We start from the raw sequence: 27,298 nt of genomic DNA, 5'->3' as shown, positions 1-27,298 counted from the left end.
CCGTGAATGAACTAGTCATAAGTATATTTTCTTTTCTTTTTATGTTCTCTCTCACAACGTAGCCTAGGTTACCGGTCCTGACGTAAATACGAACTTTCATACAACTTTTATATATTATTATTTTTTTAAGTAGTCGCTTCCATTAACATCTTGATAGTGAAGGGAGTGAAATTAGATTCGCCATTTTGAAAACTTGACCTAAAGTTACTCCGCGTTCGCCCCACTTTTATTTAAATCCTACCTGCTTTGCTCATACGTAAGTCCCGCCTCCTGATTTAGGATTGGTTAATATGGTGTCGCCTTTTGCGCTTTACGTCATACGCACACGTTTTCCTCCAATCAACGACGTTCTGTCGGAATACGGGTGGGAGGAAAACTAATGGACCCCAAACAAACAGTGAACTTCCGCCATCTAGTGCTTTCTTTTAGTCAGTGACCAAACCTAAATAATTCAATGGCGTTAAACGTGAAAATGAAGATGAAGGCGTCGTCTTTGGGGATGATTGTTCAGTGTTTAGTGTGTGTTAGTCATGTTAATGTAGGTTTTAAACAGTAATCCCTGGGGTTTTCCCTGCTTTTGGGGAATTGTTGCTCTTTTCAGTGAATCAGAAATTTTCTTTCGGATCCCTAACGAGTCATTGCCATTTTCCCCCTAAATTAAAGAGTCTAAGAGATTTTCGCCAGTGATTTTTCTTCTTTGCCTAAGTATGGCTGAATGAAATCTTACTCTACCTTCGAAATAACAAAATAACATTACTTTCCATTGCATTTTATAAAATATAATCAAATAATTGTTAGCCTAAATGCAATGCATTGACAAAAACAGTAAGCATCCCTGCCTGGTTCTCTGTGTCCTGCTGTATCCTGCTGTGTCTGAGCTGTGTTATGAAGATTTATTTTCATTTATCCTGAGAACTGAGCACTTTTTATAATAAACTTGCTTCCTACACACAGATGAGAGTCAAAGACTCAGACTTCACACTCAGAGACTCAGTATTCACATAAATGAACAGTTCAGAGGCTGGATAGAGATTTCCACAGAAGCATTTAAGTGCTTACTGATGAATGAATGAATGAATGAATGAAGAGATGAATGAATAGATGAGTAATGTCACTGCCTATATCTACAAAAAAAAGAAGGGGGGGCTCATACATGCGAGTTGGCTCTCAGAGTTCACTAAGAGCCGACTCACACCTGTCCATGAGGAAAAAGCAAAAACTAATAGCACTTTTACTGCTGAAGAGTCGAGTAAAAGAGATGTATTCACACCTGTACTTGGGGAAAAGTTACTAAAATAAAAAACTTTTATTGTTGTAGAGTCGACTCAAAGAGCCGATTCACACCTGTACATTGGAAAAAGCAAATAATAATAATAATAATAATAATAATAATAAAAAAAAAAAAAACCTATTATTGCTGAAGAGTCGAGTCAAAGAGTAGACTCGTTCGTAAACAGCACATCATTAGTTGTCAGGCCGCGGGTCAAATAAGGCTTAAAGGAGGCTTAAAAAGAAGAGAAATTCTTCCTCCGCTGTGTAAAAAGAGCTGTGGGTTTTTTTCTTGCCTATGTTCAGCTAAAAATAAGAGTTTTACAGATGTTAAAAGTTTAAAAAAAAAAAAAAGAAGAAGAAAAAAGGATTGAGATGAGACAAATACTGGACATTTAAGGTTTTTTAAAAAAAAAAAAGTTCCAGAGTTGAATTCCCAGTTTATTGTTTTTGTTCCCTTTATGGATTGTGAATAAATAAATAACTAAATAAATAAGTTTTTCTTGAAACATCTTCACCATTTTATTCCTCACGACTTCCATTCATAGGCGATCATGAAGACCTAATGCTAAAATGTTTTGCGTGTTCTGTTGCTACATGAATGATCAGAGAAATTAGAAAATCAGTGCTAATAAATAAAGTCACGGCCGAGTCACGTTTTGGTCATCGTGATTTATTTAATGAAGATAAAGCAGTCTTTAGCACACTGGAAGCTGGAAACGTCTCCCAGAGTTTTCTCTTTCTCTCTTTCTCTCTCTCTCTCTCTCTCTCTCTCTCTCTCTCACACACACTCACACACACACACACACACACACACACACACACACACACACAAGGGGGAATAAAGCAAAATAAAAAACACTTTTATTGCTGAATTCACATTCCAACAGGTCCACTCGGGGGTTTTAATGTGACGAGGTGACAAAAGATGTTTACTTTTATGGCCAAATTTGGATTTTTTTTTTTTTTTTGGTACAAACACAGTCATGGGCCGTGTTACACACTGCTTTGCACTGTGAAGGAATCTGATAGGTTGTCAGCTCGACTGAAATTTGGTGGCTCAAATCATGAACATCAACATCAGGAGTATCACTAATCAGTAAATAAATCTAATGAATCAATAAACAAAAATCTAAAGAATCAAAAATAGTTTTCACTCTGAAAAAATGTTTTAAAAACGTCTAGCACCCTCAAGAGCTGTTTGCTTTGTCCCTTCAAAGTTCTAGGAAGCCTAAACCTACAACAGAAGGTTTCTCTTTCTCCAAAGTGAACCATTAAGCTTCCAAGGAACCCGTGAGGAACCCACCCTAAGCACGCGAGCTTTTAATTTAACATGAGAAACTTTTTTAGCTTCCTCCAGAGTTCTTTGGACAGTTAAGAGTTCTTATCTTCCTGGATGAGTTCAACTTGGATCTTATTCACTCATCTTTAGTACGCGCTGGGTCGTGTGGATCCGGAGCCAATCCCGGGAACGCTGGGAGCGAGGTAGGAGAATTGATGGAATGCCAGGGTATCTGCCTACCTGCACGGTTCAGAAGAACCTCGAGGAAACCCACAAGAACGCAGGGAGAACGTGCAAAACTCGAGCTCGGGGGCAAAATTATTCTGTAGGCTACACTGCAAAATGAAAAATATCTTGAATATGGGCAGATTTATCTAATATTATTTATTAAATTATTGAATCAGATAGAAGATTCAAGATGCTTTTACACATTTCAAGCTTTAAATGATATTCTACTGCAAAAAGAACAAGACTTTCACACCTGAAATTAGTAAAATGTCTAGAAATAGGTTTAATAATCACATATTTGGTTTATTATAATCTTCTAATAGGAAACAGTAGATAAATATGACTGTATTCAAGATTTTTTCCACTTGCCTGTCTTTTGGACAAGCCATCGAACCCTTTAGGGCAGTAGACAGAACCTTTTCTCCTAAAAGTGTACACCTTCCACGTGATTAAATCATATTTTTTTGTAACAAAAATGGATAAAGTTAATAAGTGGATTTCTTTAGGAAACTTAGAGGGTTCTTTCTGCGGCATCAGTATAGATGCAGTGATTTTATATATATATATATATATATATATAATTTTCCCCTGTATATTTTTAACCAATAGGATGGGGGAGGGGGTGCACAAACTTTTGCACTCAACTATATATGTATATCCAGTTCAGGGTTGTTGTGTTTAACCTGCAGTGACCTTCCGTTAAAAATCAATGTTCCTTATAAGCGTATAAACGTGTGAAATTATACGTGCTGAATTTTCTGCCATTTTTGTCTCTACATACGACTCTTTTTTCAGTTTTATACAATTTTCATAGAAACATTCGTAGAAAATCATGAGTGCAGTCATTTTCTCGTGACAATCAGTGATGATGAAGATGACGAGGATATACGGAATCTCTCTCAAAAAAAAAAAAAAAAGGGAAAAAACCAAAAAAAACCCCTCAGTAATTCACTAAATCACCATGTCGTGTCGCTGCTGTAGAAATGCGACGGTCCTGAATGGGGTCCGTGGTTAATGTAGCTAAAGTGATGCTAATAATATGCTAAAGAGACTGGGACATAATTCATGGCTTCACCTTTCAAGAGTAAATCAGAGAGGTTTGGAGAGGAGTGACGAGTCGCCCGTGCGTCACGACTACGCAATCTACAAAACTCACATCCGTGTTAGATCAAGGGGGAAAAGACGACGGTTTCTGATTATTCCTGACCTGATGGTGTGGATTTGATGGAAATGTGGCATTCGCGTCAGTGTTCATGCATTTTATATGTACGACTGCAATTAACATCCTGAAAAAAACCCAAAAACTATCATATACTATCATTAGATTTCAGATAAAACGTTCCAAGTTATAGAAATGATAAAAAAGTAACACATAGAATATTGGCCTTCAAAGTGGTTTAGTCCATTCTACAAGTTACAGCGATGTTTAAAAAAAAACAAAAAAAAAAACACAAGATTACTGCAGATATCGAACAGGCGTATCATGACATTTCCCCACAGGCATTAAAAAATATTGCTCAGTCTGATCAGCTTTAGAAATGAAAGTAAAATCAGGTTAAATGTGAGATAATATTTCGTATCTAGTGCACGTACGTGACTCTACAATCCCATAATCCTAGAAGCAGATGTGTGTGTTTCCATTGGCCAAAAAAAAAACAAAAAAAATGCACGTATAAAAACGTAACAGTAATAAATAATTTAGTAAAAATCCCTGGGCTTCAAACTGAGATTTGGGTTGAGCTAGTTTCCTTCGAGGAAAAAAAAAAAAATTAAATTAATAAAAAAAACGAAAAACCAGAAAAAAGAAAAAAAAGGCAGCCTTATAATTAAATAAAAATATTATAAATAATTATTTAAAAACAAACAGACGCACAAACAGCAAAAACAAAATGGATACTGTTCATATATAATCATATACATATCTGCATCCTCCAACCCTCAAGCAAGCCCTTCCTTATTTAAATAAAGGTTTCCATTCCTTATTTGTATAATAATGCATTTTACACGTTTAAAATATTCTACTCAATAATCCGGTATAAACATCATGTACACGAGGCGAGAGCACAAAGCGCCGTCTGAGCTCCGCCGCTCACAGTTTGCTGCAGAGGTCCATAGAGTCTGTACAGTGTGAGAGCGAGCGAGCGAGCGTGTGTGTGTGTGTGTGTGTGTGTGTGTGTGTGTGTGTGTGTATGTGTGTGTGTGTAGAATGGTGCTGGCCAGCAGAGGGTGCCGGAGAAACGATGATCAGAACACGTATTCACATATTGCACATGAAATCATTCCATCTGAGCCGGTGTGGTTCCAGCGCCATCTTCTGACCATCCGGGAGAAAACATGAACAGCGAGTGGAGTGTGTGGATGAAAAAACAACAAAAAAAACGTGAATCAGAAAAGAAGTAGACGTGTCAACGCATGAAAAGCCGTTTCCAGGCTTGTTCATGGCAAAAACACGCACGTTTTCCTACCACGGTGTGTTTTTTTTTCCTTACAGCAAAATTTCAGGCTGGTGAGGTTTTGGGGCGACGTCCTGGGTTTTGTAAAAGGCATACATTTTTGCCCCCTCCCTCTCAAGGACTTGGCTTTTAGTGTGATTTCGTGCACCATCGATTTGACGAGCACTTGTGGTTCGGAGTGAACGAGGTGCAGCACGAGCACTCCGGTCCCGTCCACGCGCTCGTCTACGCGCTCGTCTACGGCCTGTGAAACCTGCAGATAAATAAACCACACACATATAATCGGCAAATAATCACACCCAGTTAGTGAATACACTTCTCCGACAATTATTATTCCGTTTGCTGACTGTGAATCAGAGCGAAATTAATCAGTTTGGTTTCACAATACACAGAATTAAACCAGGAAAAGGGGCGGAGCTTGTCAAGTGGTAGGCATTTCCAATTTGCGTATTTTATTATCTGGATTTCTTGATGACAGTAGGTATTTCTGTTCCTTTTTCCACTGTTTAATCATTTTCACCCTAAATCTTATCACCACATCACACAATTCTGAATGAAAGCACAATACAATGGAAAAAAAAAAAAAAAAAAGGCAAACAATTGTGAAAACAATTTAAAGACTAATGATGCACCGTGAACAAATCAATACATGGTTAATGCAAGTCCTCATTCACAGGACATAAAGTAAAAAAATATTTATACCAGCAAGATATTCGGTTTCAGAGACGGTCCTTTAAAATGGTGAAACGGTATAAAATCTAAACGATATCAGTGCTGAAAAGTTTACATCTCCCTTTCTGAATATGAAACTTTTTTTTTTTTTTACTATCTTATAGACCATTATTTGGTTTTATAACCACCTCTGACTTTTTTGTCTGAACTATTTTCTGCTGATTTTGCCTCATGTTTCTGATTGTCTTGTCAAATGAAACACTCACATTTCATTTTTCAGCTTTTTAGATTTTTTTGCAGATGAGTTTTTAGATCAATGGTATGATTTCCCAGCCAGAAACATTTTGGGAGTGGGGAGGGGGGGGTGCAAACTTTTGCACTCCATTGTATATACACATTTTAAAATACGCAGCTACATATATCATCTTGTGTGTCTGTCTGTACCTGGTTAAATGGCGACTGGATTCATGCACTTCCATCTCCGTGCTCTTGTAATCGTTGAGCTCCTTCCGTATGGCAGCCTGAAACGGACAAATAAACACAGCCATGAGGGGAGGAGTAAAAATAGTGCTCTTAAAGCATCGCTATGTATCATTTATAGCCTGCCAAAAGATTTCAATAATGTACGGGGAACTCATCCGTGATGAAAATGACCGCACACGCATGCACACGCTCACACACACACACACACACACACGTGCACAAAGTTTTCTCCAGTTTTTATCTTTAGTTCCTCGTTGTCGCATCCTGTACATTATTATGAACATCACACAATGTAAGCATGTGTATTTACTCTAAGATTACTTCAAAACAATAATCACAGGCGAAGATATTACAACATTTCATTAAAACTATATATTATTAAATATATAAATATATTCATTAAATGTATTACATCATTCCTGAAATGCTCATTCAGAGAGTCAGAAGATTGTTTAAACTAAAAGAAATTAATGACACAGAGTCTTTAGATTTGGCTGAATTTATCCCAAAAAAGAAAAAAAAAAAAACATGCAACAGTAATGATATTTTGAAAGTGAATACAATAAATGTACGTGCTGAATAGAGTCAGCAGTTTTTTTTTTTTTTTTTTTACTGCCTACTACAATGTGATAAAAATTGCATTTTAACATCCATACAGGATGTGCACAGAAAAAAAAACACACTATTAAAGGTGCAATTTGTAATTTTAAACGTTTGTTTAAAAAAACTTTATATCTTCCTTATAAAAAAAACATAAAAAACATGATATCGTTAAACGTTATAATAAACATGATATCTTCCTGATAGAAAATAGTCATATATTTCTAAAGATAATTTCACACAACTTTAATTCGATGCCAGCGGTGTGGATTAGGATGCTTCCACCACCAAGTCTAGTCCTCCTTCTTACTAATTTGTATACCAGAAATACGCTTAAAATAGACTTCAAAACAGAGAGGAAGCTACTGAAGAAAAACTATGACCTTGCTGTGACCTTGATCCTATTTGAATTAATTCCAAAATCTGATCAGTTCATCCGCTGGTTACAATGATGACTCCATATAAATCCTACAAACATTCAACCATAAATATCCATATATATATCTATCTATATATACATACACACACACACACACACACACACACATTCTTATACACTTTATTTATATATTTCGCTTATATTTAATACTTTTCTTTATATTTCTCTTTATATATTTTTTATGCATATATTTTTCTTTATATTTAATATTTTTCTATATTTTCTTTACCATGTTGGAACAAAGTATTTCACTGCAAGTCGTACTGTGTATGGTTATGCATGTGACAAATAAAATTTGAATCTGAATCACTCATACTGGAGATATCACTCTAACTAGAATCTCGGACAGGGGGGTGGATGATCACGCTGGTGGACCAGTGGCAAAAATCGCAGGCAGCCAAAAAATATCGGCTGTCTTCCTAAACATGAATGTTTAAATAACATCTCCGTATGATAAACAAGCAGGAAGCTATTGAAGAAAAACTGTTTCAGACAAATGACCTTTCTGTGACCTTGATCCTGTTTGGATCACTTCCAAAATTTTATCAGTTCATCTGCTGGTTACGGTGATAATTCCTTATAAATCCTACAAACGTTCATTCAATCACCCGTTCTTGAGGTATTAACGAAAATCTTCGACGGACCGAAAATATAATACCTCCACCACTCCGAGTTAAAGGCATAGAAACGCTAAGGCTCCACACTGCCTTGAACTGGATTTGATTACTGTCTTCATATTAGACTAGGTTTATATGTTTCTGGCCCTGAAATTAGCTCCACCCCTAGTTGGAACAGCTGCTCATCCACACCCCACCTCCTTTTCCTTAAACGGCAACTCGTGAGACTAACATAGTTAGCAGAAAAGGGGAGGGGTTATTAATAGGAGAAAGGGTTATTCATTAAAAACAACTACTTTATAAGTACTAATACATTTAAAGGATCACACAGGGTCTCACTCCTGGTCCTTGTCCTGCACATGGTAGTGTTTTCCCTGCTCAGGGATTGGAACCTGTGATTCAGACAGCAACGCATTAATTAATCGTGATTAAGCGAAGTACACTCAAACAGAGAGTCCCTAAGGTCCTTTATCATAATCTGCATACGTACAAATCATTTTGGAGCTGAGGTTTACGTAACCGTCGTGACACTGCAGCTCATCAGCACATCAGCACAGCAAACCAATGACTAGACTGTATTTTTTTTTCACCTTTTCTTCTCAGTGCTTTCTCAGGGTTTCTTTTAAATTCTTCACCACAAACCAGCAAAGAGAAAAAAACAAAGCAAAAAAAAAAAAAAAAGACAAGCATCCACATGATGAGACTTCCTGTCATTTCGCATTGTGAGTAAAACGGTAGTCAGCTCTGGGTAACGTCACCAGCCGAGCGTGTCCTTCTGCAAAAACGTCACTGCTCCATTCAACACGCTGCGAGCTCATTTGTGGCATTTTGTTCCCTCGCTGCAAAACTACTTCTGAGCCCTCACAAAGCGAGCAGGAACCGTTACAAATGTCCCGAAACCCCTGTTATGTTGGTACAAAAGGGAAACATAAATTGCTCACCGAAGCAATAAGCAGGTCTAAATGCACCAGCGTCAGAACATAGCATAGTTCATAGCTTCCAACGGCTTAAAACAAGGACAACGTGTAAAAACGTGACTCAAAAAAAGTTACAGTGCACTGATGATAAAAAGAAAATACTTAAATAAAACAAAATGCTATAAAATTGCTGGGAGACACACACTCTTTCACCCATTCAATCGTTTAAAATAACAAAATGAACATTAAATGACATTAAATTGCCCTATCTGCTAAAAATCAATATTTTCCAATATCAATATCACCACTTACATCACAGATCTGTTGAATTCTCTACTCTGATTGGTCAGAAGGTGTTGATTAATTTCTAACAGCAGCAGCTCTGATATTAATGCAGCTGCAAATCCCAGGTTTATATTAACGCACTCGTTCTAACACATTATCGTTTCCGTGTAATCGGAATTGAAGAATATTGTTAAATGGTGACGTTTTCTATGAGGAGATGTTTATTTAACAATTTTTTTAGAAGGAGTCTCCAGTGCCAGAGATTTGTAAAAGTCCGTTTTACGAACCGAGAAAATCTTCAAGACGGAGGAATTTTACGCTTTGTGGTTTCTCGGTATCATGACAAGCTGCAATTTTGTCTTATTAACTTAAAAAAAATAAAATAAATAAATAAATAAAAAAAGAGAGATGCTGGTGAGAAAACGACATTATATAGCAGCTATAATGTACATGAGATCAGGACGTAACTTGTTTTGTGGCCATTTCACAACATTAAACATAACCATAAATGGATAAAAAGTATAAACGTGACGTTCTTTAGTAAATAGTGTTGGTAGATTGCGCTGTTCTAAGAGGTATAAAACACTTCAGGACATGCCTTTAATGGAAAATAATACCTTTCAGGTGGTAACAATGACTCCGCTTCATCACACCACCCTGTCGTTGATTATTTTCCTTTAACAGCAAGTGTTTTATTCCTTACATATAATCCACCATCACATTAGGTATTATAGTACATATTCGGTATATAATCTGGTTCAAGCCAAGTGAGTAAATTGCTGACAAATCACCAGATTTGAATTCCTACATACCTTGTCTGCAGCAGTGAGGCGTGTCCAGGGTTTATCAGCCCGCCGGTCGTAGTCCTGAGCGTCGGCTACTTCTACATAATCGCTGAAGCGGATCAGGATCTTGGCCTGCCGCAGTTCCTCCACCGTGGGCCTTTGGCTGAGCTGCAGACATGGAGGAGTGTAACGATCATCTCTCCTCCACCAATACACTGTTATCTCATACACAGCTGAGCTACTGTGCTAATACGAATGGGAAATATGAACACACTGAATCGCAAGGAGTCATGTACAGGCTTTCCTGAGTGTATGAGCGTACTGCAAACGATCATGATTCTTGATTCTTTTCACCTGATTTCTGGTACGTTTTATCAATAAATGTGAACCTCCATTAACAATCCAAAACATTAAAGGTGTAAGAGTAAGAGCCTACAAATTTTATTTGGAAAAGCAATACGAACATAAGGGTTACCGAGACTGAAGCCCCGCCCACACAAACGTACGTTTTGGTCACTGACAGGACTGAACATTTCTGAATATTTAGGGCTCCCAGACCTGTTGTCCGATGAGCGTTAATCTTTCGCTCCATTAAAACAGCTTAAAACAGCACGAACACCTAAAGACACTAACTGACGCGCCGGCTTCAATAGCTGTGTATTAGCGCTGTGCCGAGGGCTTCGAAGGAGATTTGCACACAGGCTGCGATGTTACCGGAAAGAGTTTGTGTTTAATGAACAAACAGGGACATACTGCAGTGAGATATTTGATTATTTGATTCGCTAAAATATTCATTTCCACCAAGATCGATGAATAATATAGACACTTAGGTAAATTTCACTGCCGCATTTTAATTCGATTTCAGTGGAAGCCAAGCAAAAAAGTTAAAATAACTAAACAAGAACTACTGTAAATACTGTAAGTAAATTCTATAAATAGACAAAACCTGACGCTGAAAACACCCCAAATTATTTTTATTATAGCACCTCAGAAAAGGTTTGAACTCTGGAAAATCATTTCATCACTGGTCGTGACCATGCGAGTTGCTATAGCTCTAAAAAGAGCAATAGTTGATTAAAATATTGATCACCTGAGCGGTGATTATGTTTAAAACCAAGAGGTTGCCGTAGTAACGAGCTAGCAACTCAACATGTGTTAGCCTAACACTTCTTACTGTAGATACGAGCTAGCTATTTTTTTTGACGCCATTATTTTTTCCCCATTTCAAATAACATAAAAGGGGAAGGCAAGAAAGTAGACAAGCTGACTAAATCCGGTTAATTCGCATTAACTTCTTAACGATCAGTTTGTTCTCTTCTGCTTTTTTCTTTTTGCGATTTTCAGCCCCAGACAGATATTGAGGTTTCATGATCGCTGCTTCTTTGTGGGTTTCTGATCTTAATTACATTATTTACCCAATTTAGTCTCAGTTTCTTTTCTTTTTACACAACAAGTGGGCCATCCTGTGACTGCCTCATACATAAAACTTTTCACCAGATAATAGTAAAATTTGGGTTTTTTTTGGCATATCTAGTTTAAAAATAATGGCACCCCCTGGTGGTCCAGGGTTCCTAAGCAACAGCTTGTATCGCTTACAGTAAGAAACAACCCTGGTCACTGAAAACAAACCTTTTTGAGAACACTGACCAGGTTGTTTCTTTGTTGTCCGTAATTTCTTAATTGCTGACGTGTTTGAAATTTAAATTCATTTTGCTTTACAGCTTTGCTTTACATTTTGCTCGTGCTGAGGCGTCAGAATATGATCCTTACACTGTTCCACCACTACAAACCCTAACGGTGATGACTTTTAATCTTGTTCACTTCTCATTCAGTGCCACATCAATACGAATCCTTGTTTTTGTCTCTTTTTTTTGTCTTCTTTTCACCTTCTCTAATCAGAATCATTTTATCTGCCATATACACTCCACACGAAATTCTTCTTAACACACAGCTCTTAACGTTATTCCTGAGGAGTTTGATAATAACAGTTTATGACATATTTTCACTGGGCTGGTGTGGTCATGCGAGAATTTTCAAATGGATTTTTTTGTGTGTTTTCGTGTGGAGAGAAAGATTTTTAAAAATGCTGTTTGTTTGGATGGGAATTTTTTTTTAAAATGAAGGTGTAAAAACGACATTTTCAGAAAAGTCTGCACATCCAGACAGAGTCTGAATGAAGCCAGACTGGACCAGACAAATGCGTGAAGCGTTCACAAAGACTTCGCAAAAGACAGTGTGTTCTTTACAGGTAAAGAACAGAATATAATCATCTTTTGACTCACTCCTAAAAAGCCCTTTGTAACAAGAAGCAGTAATGTGTAATTCCAGATGAATCATTTGACATCAATAGGTGCTATATGAGACCCTGCGAGGTAAGAAACTGTTCCGAGCCGCGGCACTATTACTTGGCGAGAGACAAACTGCCAAAAGCCAGACTAGACTTTGGAGTGTGTGTATGGGCGACAGTGTTACACTTGAAATGTAAAAATGTGCAGTCTGAGGCTGATTGCAGACTGTATCTCACCTTGCGCGTAAGTCTCCGTTTGATTTCCCTCTTCTCCTCCAGCTCCTCCTGTTCATTCCGTGCTGCAGGAAATGAACAGGGGAAAAAAAAAAGTAAGATGTCACCTGGAATTTATGCATTCATGTCCAAAAAAAAGTGCTTGAGACTCAAGTTTTGAAAGAGAGTCAGATAACCACTAATCATGGCAAGTGATGGGAATGCCTTGAGAAAGTCTTTTCATCCCTGATCAACATTCTCCACTTGAGGTTATGATGCAATCTGAATGCTAAGCTAGCACACACTTTTCTCGTCAAGAGAATTTAAGAGAAAACTAGGCCAGCGGAGGACGTACAATTCAGCGAGGCTTAGAGGAGGAAAAACCAAAACAGCCTTTCCCTTGAGCTCTCATCGCTGGACGACTTTCCTGCGTGTTATCACGAGCAAAGCCTCGGGTCTCTCCAAAAAAAAAAAAAAAAAAAGATGCTGCAGGCTGAGAAACTGTCTTGAACATATCAGATAGAGATTCTGCCTTTTGGCATCCAAAACGCACCCAGCATAAAAGTGAAAAAAAAACAAAAAACAAAAAAAAACTCCAAAGTCCCACTGGATTTTGTGTTCGTATAAAAGAGGAGTTTTCTAAAATGCATATTTTGAAGGGGGAATCTAGGTCACTCTGTACTGCAAACACTGAAACTGTCCTTCACTTACAGAATAGAGACTTCACTAAACCCAGCGCAGGTATTACAGCTAAACTTAAATCTTCCTTTAGAAGACTGTAAAAACTTTCCATCATGCGGCCATTTAACGCAATAATTTGCGTTATTGTGTCTCGGTAAGTCATGAACTGCTTTACACTGGTTCCACGTATCTTGGCTTCTTTGGAAATCTTGGTTTCTCTCAATTCATGAGTTGCAAGAAGAAAGTGCAAAAATACAGTATTTGCACAATGTTAAGATTTATGCCCCAGTACTTATGCAGTACCCATGATACATTGGTTCTTCGTGCACATTTACATTTATATTTAATTACTCGGCTGATGCTTTTATCCAAAGCAACTTACAATTAAGTAAAGATAAAACCAAGCAATTGAGGCAGTACTTGGAATTGAACTCAGAACCTTCCGATTAGCAAATTAATGCCTTAACCACTGAACCACCTTTTCCCCCTATAGCCCCAAAAACCACTCCTCAAATGGAGAAACCCTTTGAATGTTTACTAAACACAGGTTTTAAAATGCCATGTAAGATGGGAAGCTTGCATTTGACCAATAAGTGCCTTTTCAGTAGACCCAGTAGAGCTGCAGAACAAGTACCTACTCTGGAGCAGGAACTGGAACCACATTCTAGGAACCAAAGTTGGCCCTGAAATCCACCTACAGTTCCTCAGCTCCTAAAAAACATTCTGCAGCAAGAACACACCCATTTGGCACAACTAGCTCTTTCTCATCTTTAGCAGCTAACATACAGCAAACAGTATTTTGCAAAAGCATTTTGGCGAAAACAAACATTATTTTGCAACAGAATTCTGCTGACAGTATTTTGGTGACAGTATTTTGGTGACAGTATTTTGGCGACAATCGAGAGTATTTTGCCGCAACATGCTCCATTTGAGGTGGTCCCTGGTGGTCTAGTGGCTAAGGATCCCATGCTCTCATTGCCATGGCCTGGGTTCGATTTCCAGGCAGGGAACCAACCCAACCCCCCGGGAGTGTACACTCAGTGCCGGTCCCAAGCCTGGATAAAATGGAAAAGTTGCGAAGGGCATCCAGTGTAAAACCTGTGCCAAATCAAACATGCGGCCCAACGAGCCACTGTGGCGACCCCTAACGAGAGCAGCCGAAAGAACAACAGCAACATTCGAGGGAGTTTCAGGAAAAAGATGTGTATAGAAAAAAAGAGCCTGATGTTTTACAGCTGGGAGGATGGGTAATCATACTTATGGGAGTATACAGACCAAATCCAGCATGAACACTCACGTTTCAAGATGTTTCGCTGCTCCAGTTCCTCTGCTGTGGGTCTTTGGCTCAGTCTCCTGTGCAGGCAGACACACACACACACACACACACACACACACACACACACACAGTGTACACAGTCAGTACCTTACAGTGGACAGCTGTATACTGTTGCATTGGTGTGAAAATTCCCACTTGCCTGAAAAGACAAGCAAACTGAAAGCAAGAGTGTTTGACTTGAGGAATGAGGAATCCTGAGGAATCAACAGCAGTTTAACATTCTTCCTCATATAAACCCAGTCAAAACTTATCAGATAATTACTGAAACCTTGAATACAGTGTGTTAGAAAAGAAAAAGCAGGGTTGCTGTGGAGTCATGGCCTTTAGGACCCAAGGTAGTGAAGAATGGCCAAAGGTAGGGAGGGATGAATGGATTAATGGACGGAGGTTAAGGAGAGATGGAAGGTTGGATGAATTGACCAGAAGTATGAAGGGGGTGAAAAATAGAAAGACAGCCAGAGGGAGGGAGAGATGAATGGTTAGACAAACTGCCAAAGGCAGGAGAGGGAGAAAAAGATGGAGGAACAGAGGTAGGGAAGAATAGACAGAGGTAGTGAGAAATGGATGGATGGATGGATAGACAGATGGACAAACAGATGGACAGATGGATGGATGATGACCAGAGGTATGAAGGGGATGAGGAATAGAGAGATGGCCAGATGGCCAAAGGTAGGGAGGAATGGAGTGATGCACAGAATGCCAGAAGAAGAGAGGAATGGTAGCATGGATAGAAGGATGGCCAGAGGTAGGGAGGGATAAAAGATGGACGTGAGAGATGTAAGAAAAAGTAGGAAGTGAGAGATGAGGTAAAGAGAAATGGAAGCATGGGTAGACTAATGGCCAGAGTTAAGGAGAGATGGGTGAACAGATGGACAGACAAAGGTAGGGATAGAAATAGATGTAAAGTCAGACAGATGTATGGAGGGATGGAAGTATGGACGCAAAGATAGCCAGAGGTAGGCAGGGATGAACGGATGAATGGAAGAACAGAGTTAAAGAGGGATAAATGGATAGAAAGCTGGCTAAAGTTGGACAAAGGAATGGAGGGATGGAAGTATGGATTGACAAACAGCCAGATGTAGGGAGGGATGAACAGATGGGTGAGACGGATGAATGGATTGACACTACCAGCAAAAGAAATATAGAGATAAGGATTTCTACTGCACTGAAAATCCCTGCACCAGAGTGCTGGATATCTGGGAACGAGAGACGCAGTAAACATCACTATCCTATACGCTAAATGTCCGAGGGCTGAGAAATGTCATGTGACTTCCTGTGTACAGATCCAGCCTTCAGCTCAGCTCACCATCAACATCCACCGCGTCCTAGAGAAAGCCCACGGCATCACGCAAGCATTCGAGTGTGTTGATTCAGTACACATCTTCTGCATTAAATCTAAAAGTTTTAATAATAGTTCAGCCTGTAACTGACATCATTGTGGCTATATATAGGTAAAGGAGTGTAGTATTGTCTTTAAGTATTAATCTGATCCAAGTCCAAACTTAAGTAAGACTACATGGAATATATACAAAGGCAATACTGTAACCCACTGAGTGTGTGGATTAGGAATCTTTAATGAACTCAACACCAGCACCATCATTCATTAAATCCATGAGACAGATATCATGATTGGAAAGTCTTGGAAAGTAAACATCAAACCAAATATTGTGAAAACGTCGTACGAATTTGTACAAATGTGATGAATACACTGTTTGTGTTCGGAGGTCTGGTGTGTATCTGCCCAGCAAGACATGGTTACACAACAGGTCTCTCTGCCAAACCCCATGATGTAACGAGGTTACGCAAAAAAGTGACAGTCGTGTCATAAGGGTCCAACGTGAACGCAAGACACGGCACTGTTGTTTGGCGGTATTTATGTCAGCTTCAATACAGAGGTAGCGTCACTAACCTCGTAACCTCCCGAAAATCCGTCCTCTCCTCGCTCGCTACGTCACACATTCATTTCACCTCCGAGCAAGCAAACACGTCACCTGATTTGCACTGAAACCTTCTACATTCTCAGAATAGCTTCAGGAAATCCCATCAGCTTTAAATCCTGATTTGTCAAATCCGTTTTTTCCCCCTGATAGTAGCGTATGGATTTGATTGAAATGAAGGTGAACTATAATAAATGCATTATTCATTTGAATTAAAAAGCCAGGCATGTCCTTTACTATCCTCACTGCAAAACTCCCATTAATATACAGTCGGGTTCAAAAGTTTGCGCACCCTCTGGACTACAATGAATAACAAATGTAATTCATACCAACTTTTAAAAAAATTTGGTGTGCGTTCAATAAAGACGTTCATTCACTAGCAAGTACAAAAATGGTCACATGTTAAAATATTAACAGTATAAATAATAATTATTACATCTTAAAAATATTATATATAGTCTAGGACAGATGTTCATTCATAACCATATCAATGATTATATATTTTAGGCTTAGACTATGTAGAGGGTCAGCCATGTTTTTAGCGTTCATTAGCAGGATAATAAACGTATTAGAATTGCTGAGACGAGTGTAGAAGTATCTGTGATGATTCCAGTCTCCTTCTCTCAAAATCTCGGCATGTCTTTTTTAACACACTCAGCCTGCAGCGCTTTTGTTGAGGCCGGATTTCACGTCTACAGTTGGCATTTGGCATTTTCCGCCATTATCCAGCTGCGACGCAGAGTGCTCAGTCCATTAGCATGTGCTAAATGATTTTAACATGCCTGGCCCTGATCTGGTTTATTCAGCAGCAGCAGCATTCCTGCAGCAGTCATCAGCGACTCCGGCTTCTGGAGCCGTTAAAGAGGAGAACATATTGTACAGCTTTAATCTCGTTTAGCTGGAAACAGTCAAGGACGCAGTGCAGCGAGGATGACTCAGAGAGAGACAGAGAGAGAGACAGAGAGAGAGAGAGAGGATAAAAAGACAGAGAGAAAGAGAGACAGAAAGACAGAGACACAGGAGAGACAGAGGGAGAGAACCAGACAGAGACAGTGAGAGACAGAAAGACATACAGAGAGGGATACAGGAGGTAAAGACAGAGAGACAGAGATACAGGAGAGATAGAGAGAGAGAGAGAGATAGACAGAGATACAGGGGAGAAAGACAGAGTGAGAGATAAAAAAAGAGAGACAGAGATACAGGAGAGAGAAAAACAGAGACAGAGAGTAAGACTGAGAGAGACAGAGACAGAGAGAGAGAGAGAGAGAGAGAGAGAGAGAGAGAGAGAGCAGGAGGTTTGGCTGAAATTAGGTCATCTCTGTTGTAGTGTACTGAACAGGACGGAGATGCACGAGAGCGCTGATGGCCTTCATCATTCACTGGGCCATTCTCTGTGCACACTCTCGCAAACACACCCTCACACACACACACACACACACACACACGCACACACATGCCCACACGCCCCCCCTCACACAGCCCCTCACACAGCCCCTCACGCACACGCGCACGCACACACGCACGCACACACCCTCTCACACACGCACACACACCCTCTGCTAGTGTAGCCTAATGTTGCCTAATTTGTGTGGAAAACAGTTTGCAGCATCATCAGTTAAAACCGATCTGTGAATTTTTTTTCAATTCAGCAGCGTGGTGTTGCTTAGTAACCGTTTTCACGTGCTGCTGAGTGAGTGCCCTGCTTTATCGCACCACAAGAACGTCAAAGACCTTAAATCCATCGGTTTCTAGGCTGTTTCTGAGAAGCACGAAGACCACACTTCCATGTCCATGTTTATGGAGACTCCAGGTTGCCTGGGTGTGAACATTTGACACACAAATCCTTACAGCTTTTCTGCAAGTGTGTGTGTGCGCGTGTGTGTGTGTTTGTGTGCGCGTGTGTTTATTCTGACCGTGTGAGTTTGGAGCCGATCTGCTGTCTGGACTCGAGCCTCTCCTCGTCCGTCTGCATGGGCAGGATGTTCTTCTCCTCCAGCTCCCTTTTAGATGGCCTGTTACTCAGCTTTATAGCCAGCGAGTCTTTCCTCAACACCTTCAGGGCTAAAGTATCTGCACACACGCATACACACACACACACACACACACACACACACTCGGGTAAATTAGATTCAGAACAGGACCCTGAGATGATTCAGAACACAACACACCTGCCTGATAACACTTCCTTCCCTTCCAACCTGCTCTAACACAAAGAGACAGAGCGTGCAGAACATCTCGTCCCTAAACCAACCTGTTGTGTGAGCCGAGCTTCCCTTAGTCGCCATTTCTTTCAACTCAAGCTTGGTTAGATTTGACATCCAAGCTAGCAACATTAACATATATGAATTAGCGTGCAACTCATTGTAGCATAGGCTCACAATGCATTATTGCGTTTTTACACTGTCAAATTCTCGATTCTGATTGGTCAGAAGGTGCTCTTTAATTTGTTGCCATTATCATATCAATTACATACATTATCGTTGCTATGGTAACAGCCCATTCGCGGGGACTTGTACGACAACTTATGCTCTGCATAATGTACAACGTGGTGTTATTATACAGAGAAAAACGGACAATACTTGTTGATATGGTGAAGTTTTTCTCTAAGGAAAAAAAAAAGGGTTATTTAACATTTATGGAAGGAGTCTCCAGTGTCAGAGCTTTGTAACAGTCAGAGGTAAAGCTGTTTAAGTTTTCTGAAATCTTCAGGACAGAAGAGTCACTTCATGAGACAGAGAAACTAGAGAGCGTGGTGAAGGAACGACTGTTTCCAATTGTAATAACGTAAGCGAGAACTTTTCTCGTGGACATTCTACAACATGAACTGTAACTACAAATGGATAAAAAGTATGACATGTCACAAATTGATGTGGTATAAGAGAAATAAAACATTAATCACTTCATAATTAGTGTTTTATTCCTTGCATGCTGAGATAACTCCTGCTGTACGCACTATAAATAAGCGTTATAATTGGACTAACTTGTGAATAGCGAGTCGTCGTCCTCTTCATCGTCCTCCTCGTCTTCTTCCTCCAGGTCGTCCTTGTACATGCTGGGCAAGTCCTCGTAGTCTGACTCACTGGGCATGTTCTCCTTATCGTCCTCACAGTCGATCACCACCGTGGGTACCGGCCTGCTCTCCAAAAGACCACACTGCCCAGAATGCAATGCAGAACTGACAGAGGAGGGGAAAGAGACAGAGAGAGAGAGAGAGAGAGAGAGAGAGAGAGAGAGAGAGAGAGAAAGTCTACATTACTGTAAAATTAAAACCTACGTTAATGATTGAAGGCCAACACAAAAGCACGTAAACCATATGCTTGTGTTACACGTTTGCCTTCTTATTCAGTCATACATAGCTGTACAATCACATACTTTAGTGCAAAAGTTTGCACCTCCCTTGGTTTCTAGGTGAAGAAAAAATAAACCTGCCAATAATTTACCTGTTTAGTTCATCTACACTAAACTGCAGTCTTATTAAATCCTGAGCCAGAAACAAATACAGAGAAGCCGTAAAAGAAAACTGTGAGAAACTCTTATGCATTGTACCACAAAAAAAAATTACAGAGAAGCTCTAAATTAAAACAAAACTATAGCTATTTTAATGCATCATTAATTTCTGGTAATTTATAGTTCAGAAAAACATACAGAGAAGCCCTAAATAAAATAAATAAATAAATAAATAAATAAAAAGGTTTCATTGCAAAATTAATTTCTGGGCCAAAAATTAAATTACAGAGAAGCCCTAAATGAAAATTTATGAGCCTAGCAGAATTAATTTCTGGGTCAGATAAAATAATAAAATAAATAAAAGCTCTAAATTAAAACAAAAACAGTGGTAAATATTTTATTGTATAGTTAATTTCTGGGCCAGGAAAAAAGCAAAGATGTCCTTAAAGAAAAGTTGTGAGAAATATTGCCTTGCAAAATTAATTTCAGGGCCAGAAAATAAAATTACAAAATAAATAAATAAATAAATAAAAAAAATAAAAAAAAAAGGAAATATTGCATTTCATAAAAAATGCAAAGATGCCCTAAATGGTTTTTTTTTTTTTTTTTTTAAAGTGAAAAATGAAATGATTAATAGCAAAAAGTTAATTTCTGGACCAAAAAATAAAACTACAGAGAAAAAAAAAACATTTGGAGAAATATTGTAGTAATTAATTTCTGGGAAAATTTCCAGAAAGCTTTAGAAACACTTTTTGTAAGGAAAGCACACTGCTCCTTTAAAGTGGATAGCTTTATTTTAATTCAATTGGATTTAGTAATGGAAAAAAATACTATTAAAGCATTCTGCAATATACTTTAAAATTCAAATAAAACATAATAATCCGGACAGCAGCTTCAGCGAAAGAGCACAGTTCAGTGAGATGGCAGTATTCATCTCCAAGCTGAAGAATCTTTGAGGAATAAGGAATGCTGTTTAGCCAAATTGGATCTCTGATCCGTTACGCAACAGACACAAGCTGTGGCCGGCTTGGCATCAGGTAGAGACTGGCAGCGTTCGAATTCTGTCCCGATGCCAATCAGTACGCAGGAAGGCCAGAGAAAGAGCCACGGTGAGACTATGCTCCGTCTCTCGGGTGGGGAAAATGGGCCATGGAGTCGAGGTGGGCGTGTTAGCTTAGCTGGGTCACAGTTCACAAACAGCACATCCGAGATACGAGCTACGCTACAGCTGTGACCTGCTCTATATTCTAAAAAAAGAGCAAAACTGGCCTTTCACGTGCTCTCATGCTAATAAACCTCGCATTTCAGCTACAGTGCAGCTCTACTCCTGAGATAAAGGACGCTGTGCACTGACTGAAAAGCTGGTCCTTATTTTAGGCAAATTTGAGGCAGTGTGTGTCCTTCGTACTGTCGTAGAAGTGTTACGGTTTAAAATTTTCATGGTATGATAACCTTGTTTTTAAAATAGCATGGTTTCACAGTTTTTATCAACCATTTAAAACACACACAAACCAGTGGTTAAAAAGCTAAAAAGGAAAATCTGATTTCAAATTTGTTGTACAAAAGATCAAAAATCACGGTTTTCAAGAATCTCCTGTATCGTCTTAGTAAGAGCTCAAAAAACATAAACGCTACGGCTAAACTGCACATGCTGGCTAATCTCTGTACGGCTATTACACTACTTAGAAGCTAGCTGTTATTGCACGAGCAGTAGTCTAGTCATGTTCATAAGCAGATAACAAGCTGATGCTGGATTGAAATTCATCCTCAGCTATTGAGAAATTGTAAAAACGCCACCTTGTCACCTCCATGTAGCTAATCTCTAATAGTGCCTCTACTGTACTAGTTAAGAGTTGCTAGTTAGCTGTTAATCCATGAGCAGTAGTTTAGTTGTGTTCAGAAGCAGACAAAAAGGTGACGCTAGTTTTAAATCCAACCCCGTTTTAAGAACCTTGTAGCATATACGAACGCTGCGATGCAACTGGACGTTTTTATTGACGTGATTATTTATTGTGGGGATCTATACAGCAGAAAAAGATCTGAAATACTTTAAACATCTTTAAAATATACTAATATACTAAGATTAAACTAATACTAACATACTAATATTAAATTTCTACTCCACATCCATTCCAAACCTCCTCTAAGTGCAATACAGTGCAAAGCATCAAAAATCCCAGGGTTGCCAGGGCTGTGTTTTTTACACCCTATGGGCCTGGTTTTGGAAGAAGGTTGCAGATGTGCACTTGTCATGTATTTTGGGCTAAAAATTGTCCACAGCTACCAAGATCTTGTTATAAACAAATAATTGGAATTAAAACGAATCAATTTTGCAAACATAGGCTATGGCAAATAAAGGTAAAGTACAAGCGCAGACAGTGCATCAGTGATGCAGAGACCTGTTTCTGTTGTGATTGGAGAGCTACAGATATCACAGTGATTAAGGTCAGAGTGCTTTTCTGTAAATAGGCTAGTTACATCATCACCTTGTGAAAGCTTCTTTGAATGGAGTAAGAAGGCTAGAGATCATTCGTTCTATGTGTGCCTTCATCAGAACGGCAAGTAAATATGGAAAAAACGTTGTAGAGGGAAATATGGAGTGGATAATGGCCGTACCAGGCGATGATAAAAAGGTGTAAAATACTGCAAATTAGAAATGTGCGTACACCACAGTGACATTATTTCCCCATACAGAGGCTGAGAAAAAGAAGAAAATGCATCTCCATTTTCTAATTCCTGAACATTTTGGGATAGTTGACATTTCAGGTCTTGTTGTGCTGCTCTTGGGCTGGAATTTTGGGGATACCTGGCAACCCGGACACTAGACCACTGAAATATGAATAAGTCTTCTTAAAAAACCTGCATGAGCCCCAGACGGACCTCTCGAGCCTCTGCATGGACAGCGCCAGCGTCTTGTTGAGCTCCTCGATGATGCGGCTGGGCACGCTGCCGTACTGCAGCTGGTGCGGGTGTCCGTGATGCCCCCCCAGGCTGCCGTGGTGCATTATGGGAGTGCACTTCCCGGGGTAGGTGGCGAGAGGGCTCGGGGAGGAGACGGGCAGCTCCAGGCCTCCGGATGGCACGCAGATCATCACTTTCTTAGGAGGAAGAGGAGGAGAGTGTTTCCCCTGAACGCAGGGCAGCTTCAGGGTCTGACATGGCTCTGATGGAGAGGAAGGAATGCAGGAAGATGAATATTTGAAACATCTCAATGAATATGTGAACTGCTGTTGTGTGATGAAGTGCTGGAGCCATAGCAATCCCTTCGGTAACAGAAGAAGATGAATACTGGCCTGGTTCTAACCACATCCCACACCTTTACCATCTCAGTCTTTAATTAAACCCTGAATGCAGCAGAGCTGTGGTCATGTGACCAAGTGCTCTTCCTCACCTATGCTGTGGTTCAGCTGCCGGGTAAAAGGCTTCGGTGGCAGAGCGGGCGGCTGCTTGTGGAAGAGCACGGCTTTCGCAGGGTTCTCCTGAACCTCACCTGGAAAAACCACTGATTTCTTAGCAGGCAGAACCAGGGACGACTTCAGGGAGGGGTCCTGAGGACAAACGCTGCCTTCCATGGAGGCCCGGAATTCAATAGGAGCTGCAGAAAATGCAGGAAAATAAATGTTGTGTTAATAACAGGCTTGTTGACCATTAGATAACTGCGCTGATGTTTTTCTAAAGATGGAACAATTTATTGATTTTTTTTTTTTTTTTTTTTAATCGAACGTTTTTATATTTTTAACCCCGTGTTACTTTGGGGTTAAGATTATATAGAAGAGGAGGAGGTTCTTTTTCTTTGTCTCTTTTGTGATAATGTCAATTAGTTCATGACTATAAATAAGACATCAATTCAAAGTGGTTATGTTTCATATCAGACGTATGTTTCGAACTTGAACTGGGGAGAAAAAAAATGCAGATAAGATACTTCTGTCCAAAAGTCTTTAAACTTTCTTTAAACTTTCTATTTACATCATCAGGGTTTTTTTTTTTTTTAAAGAAATGAAAAGAAACAGAAGAGCTTTCGCAGACTTTCATAAATATATACATTTCATTTATTCTCTTTAGTTCGATTATTTCACTAATCAGACTAGAAAGAATAAATGAAATACTAAAAATATATATATGAAAGTCTGTGAAAGCTCTTTCGTTTCTTGATGAGCTGCTACAGAGCCACGATAGTTCACATTCAAATAAATCTGGAGCTGCTGAACTAGAGTCGATTGGTTCTGCTACACCATTTTAATAAAACCATCTCATTGGAGTTAACGCTAAGTCTCGGTGAGGGATCAAACTGCTGAAGTATGCAAAATAAAAGTGTAAAGTTTTGGAAAAGCACCACAGGGTCACAGCACTAAACCTACAGAAAAAAAGCACTTGATCATCAAGTTTTGTTGATGATAAAAAAAAAAAAAACCCACTAGCATGACTGACTCATTAAGCTGCACCCTTTTTCATGCGTTTGATCATTTTTACACAGTCATTATCTTGATGAGCTGGAGAGCTGATAGCGGCCCGGCAGAAGACGGAGCTGCCCCAAAGACAAGCGCTTCAGTTTCCTGATTGAAATTCACGCTGCATAATTAAACAGCGATGCAGAGACTCGTGTTCGTGAGTCACTGGTTACGCTACTGTCTATAGCGGAAATGTTTTAAGGTGATCATCGGCAGTCCTAAATCTCCACCTTCATCATGCTGAGCTTTGTGTGAATGGCTGATCTTCACACTGTACAGCATGATAACATAACTTCAGCATAGATACACCAACATCAGCATAAACTTCACTCGCTTTTAGTAACACACAGCTCAACTACAGGGGCCTTCATTATTCAAGCGTTATCATTGCATCCATAAATTAAATTAGCAGGTATACATGCTGGCTCTGTATGACTTTTTTTGTTATTTGCATCCTGGCCTCTCATGGTCATGCTATTAGAAAGCAAATTCTTCAACCTGAAGACAATCTGACAAACAAAATGCGTTCAAATGCTTTAAAACCAGGTTTCAAAGACAGAAGAACAGAAAGAAAGAAAAGTTCATGATCCAGTGTTCTACTTTTCATTAATATTTTGGCCAAATGGGTTCAGAATAAGGCTCTAGATAAATGCACATCATATACAGCTACAATAAACATCTCTAGATAAATACATGATGATTAAAAAAAATGTAAAACACTTCCTGGAGGCATTTTTCTTTACAGTACTGTTGTTTTTGGGTTCTTTTTTTGTGAAATGGTGATCATATGCAGTAGTAACCTAACCTCCTTGTGTTGTGATGTCATAGTGTTTCCACAATTTTTTTCAGTTTCAGGCCAGAGTGGTTACTGGTGCTGCTCTACTATAGTGAACTTCAAACATTCATGCAACATTTTGGACTGAAATCGCAGCACAGCAACAACAGCAGACAACAGCAGACAACAGCGAGTAGCTCTAGCAACGTTAGTGATCACTCTAATGTTGATGATTCTCAAAACAGTGATTAATATGGTCAGTGTTATAGATTTAACCAAGTGCTGTGTCTGTATATCAACTGATCTAAAGCCAATACTGCTAATTAAATTCATTTAAAAAGTAGAGAAGGGAGACTTTACACTGTTCACAGTGTGAGCGGCCATGTTGATTTGACATCACAGCGTAAACAACTGGTACTTGAGAAGACTACCCCAAGTTGAGGGGTTGAAATTTGATGAGTTGAGAGGACATTTTAGGTGTTTTTTTTTTTTTTTTACCAGTTGTATATAACCTGTATATAAACAATGATGTAATGCTATTTTATGTGAGTAGTTCATTCCCAAAAGGACGCTTATTACCGTGGCTGGATTTCAGATATCGCTGTATTAGATATATAGAGTAGTATGTAGGGTCTAAAAAGCCGTTATGTTATAGTTTATGTAGTGAGAATATACAGGAAATAGGAAGCCATTGGAGATTTGGTTTTATTTTCCTAAAGGAACAAATTCCTGTATTACTTGTAGAAACACACAGAACCATCAGAAATAAAGCAATTACTGTCTAAGTGCATGAGTTAGTAGACTTTGTAAGATAATGAACAAATCCATAAAGGTTTGGTTAAAATAATGCTAAAATGTTAGTTAGAAGAACCAGTCCTTAAAAGTCCTTAGCCTTCTTTCATCCAAATTCATAAGAAAAGTTTTCACTTAATGAGCTTAATAGACAATCTGTTAATGATTCAGCGCTGATCATCTGTGTTGCACGCTTCCCAAACATTACATGCATCAAAATTTAATGGCATCATTCATCTTCATCTTTAATACCATCATTCATCTTGAGTCCTGGTCAGTATATTTTTAAATTTTATATATAATTTTTAGATGTTTTTTTGTGAGAAATCAAAGAGGGGAAAGTTGACTCAACTTTGATGTTAAGGTCTATGAAGACAAATTTGTTAACGTGGATTTTAGGTAGCGCAGAAAATATACAATTTCAGCAGAAAAAAAAATCAGATTCATTTTTATTGAACAGCTCATAGAATGTTTTTTTTTGTTTTTTTAAATAAAACTGTGATATTACCTATTTCTTCAAGAAACTGAATATTATATAAAATGATTGAAATACTATTCTACATTTTTTTCAAGTCTTTGGGGGAAAAAAAAGAAAAAAAATCAGGAATATTGGTGAGTAATATCAAAGCCCTTATATACAGATTCTAGCTCTAATTTTTCTTTAATCTAAAAGTTGCTGTGAATTGAGGCACTGAAGATTCCTGCATGTTGATAGTTAATCTTATTTCAGTGTGCTTTTTCTCTTTTATTTATTTATTTATTTTTTTATTTTCCTGCCTTAGCTCCTCCCACTCACCCGCTCCGTGGCCGTCTGTCAGTCCCTGCAGGAGCAGCTCTGTCGCTCGGCTGCTCTCTAAAGGGTTGGGCGTCGCACACAGGCCGTTTTCCAGCCTCACCTCCTGCTTCACTACAGCCATCCTCGAGTCTGAGAGAGAGAGAGAGAGAGAGAGATGGAGATAGAGAGAGAGAGAGAGAGAGAGAGATGGAGATAGAGAGACAGAGGGAGAAAGAAAGTGAGAAAGACAGAGGGAGAGGGGTGGAGAGAAAAACAGAAAGAGATAAAGAGAAAGAGACAGAGGAAGAGAGACAGACAGAGACAAAGAGAGAGGGAGTGAAAGAGGGGAAGAGGAGAGATATATAGAGAGAGACAGAGACAGCAAGAGACAAAGATTTAGAGACAGACAAACAGACAGAGAGACACATAGAGAGACACAAAGAGACAGAGAGAGAGAGAGAGAGAGAGAGAGAGAAAGAGAGGTCACTGATCTGCTTTCTCAACATCACTCACATTATTATTATGTCTTTCAGTACTAGTGCTATTATAAAGTATGACCTGACATCTGAATTAATTA

The 27,298-nt window shown here is 39.0% G+C and overlaps 1 protein-coding gene across 3 annotated transcripts in view; it reads right to left on the bottom strand.

The window, feature by feature from the left end:
* Positions 1–1,934: 1,934 nt before the first annotated feature.
* LOC113547280 (phosphatase and actin regulator 1) overlaps positions 1,935–27,298 on the bottom strand; it is an 83,976-nt gene continuing 58,612 nt past the window's right edge. The window contains exons 4-13 of one of the 3 annotated variants that reach the window (XM_053233623.1): positions 26,743–26,871; positions 23,323–23,526; positions 22,791–23,094; positions 19,466–19,659; positions 18,398–18,554; positions 14,509–14,564; positions 12,555–12,616; positions 10,058–10,198; positions 6,349–6,425; positions 1,935–5,485 (exon numbers count right to left, since the gene is read on the bottom strand). In XM_053233623.1, coding sequence (XP_053089598.1) covers positions 5,470–5,485; positions 6,349–6,425; positions 10,058–10,198; positions 12,555–12,616; positions 14,509–14,564; positions 18,398–18,554; positions 19,466–19,659; positions 22,791–23,094; positions 23,323–23,526; positions 26,743–26,871 — 1,340 coding nt within the window. In that variant the 3' untranslated portion in view covers positions 1,935–5,469. The remainder of the gene's footprint in view (positions 5,486–6,348; positions 6,426–10,057; positions 10,199–12,554; positions 12,617–14,508; positions 14,565–18,397; positions 18,555–19,465; positions 19,660–22,790; positions 23,095–23,322; positions 23,527–26,742; positions 26,872–27,298) is intronic. The other 2 variants (XM_026947540.3, XM_026947541.3) reach the window with 2 other exon arrangements.

The sequence above is a fragment of the Pangasianodon hypophthalmus genome, chromosome 4, assembly GCF_027358585.1.
Source record: "Pangasianodon hypophthalmus isolate fPanHyp1 chromosome 4, fPanHyp1.pri, whole genome shotgun sequence".
Lineage (NCBI taxonomy): Eukaryota > Metazoa > Chordata > Actinopteri > Siluriformes > Pangasiidae > Pangasianodon > Pangasianodon hypophthalmus.
Note: the sequence above shows the minus strand (reverse complement) of the source record. Positions and strands in the feature narration are given on the sequence as shown.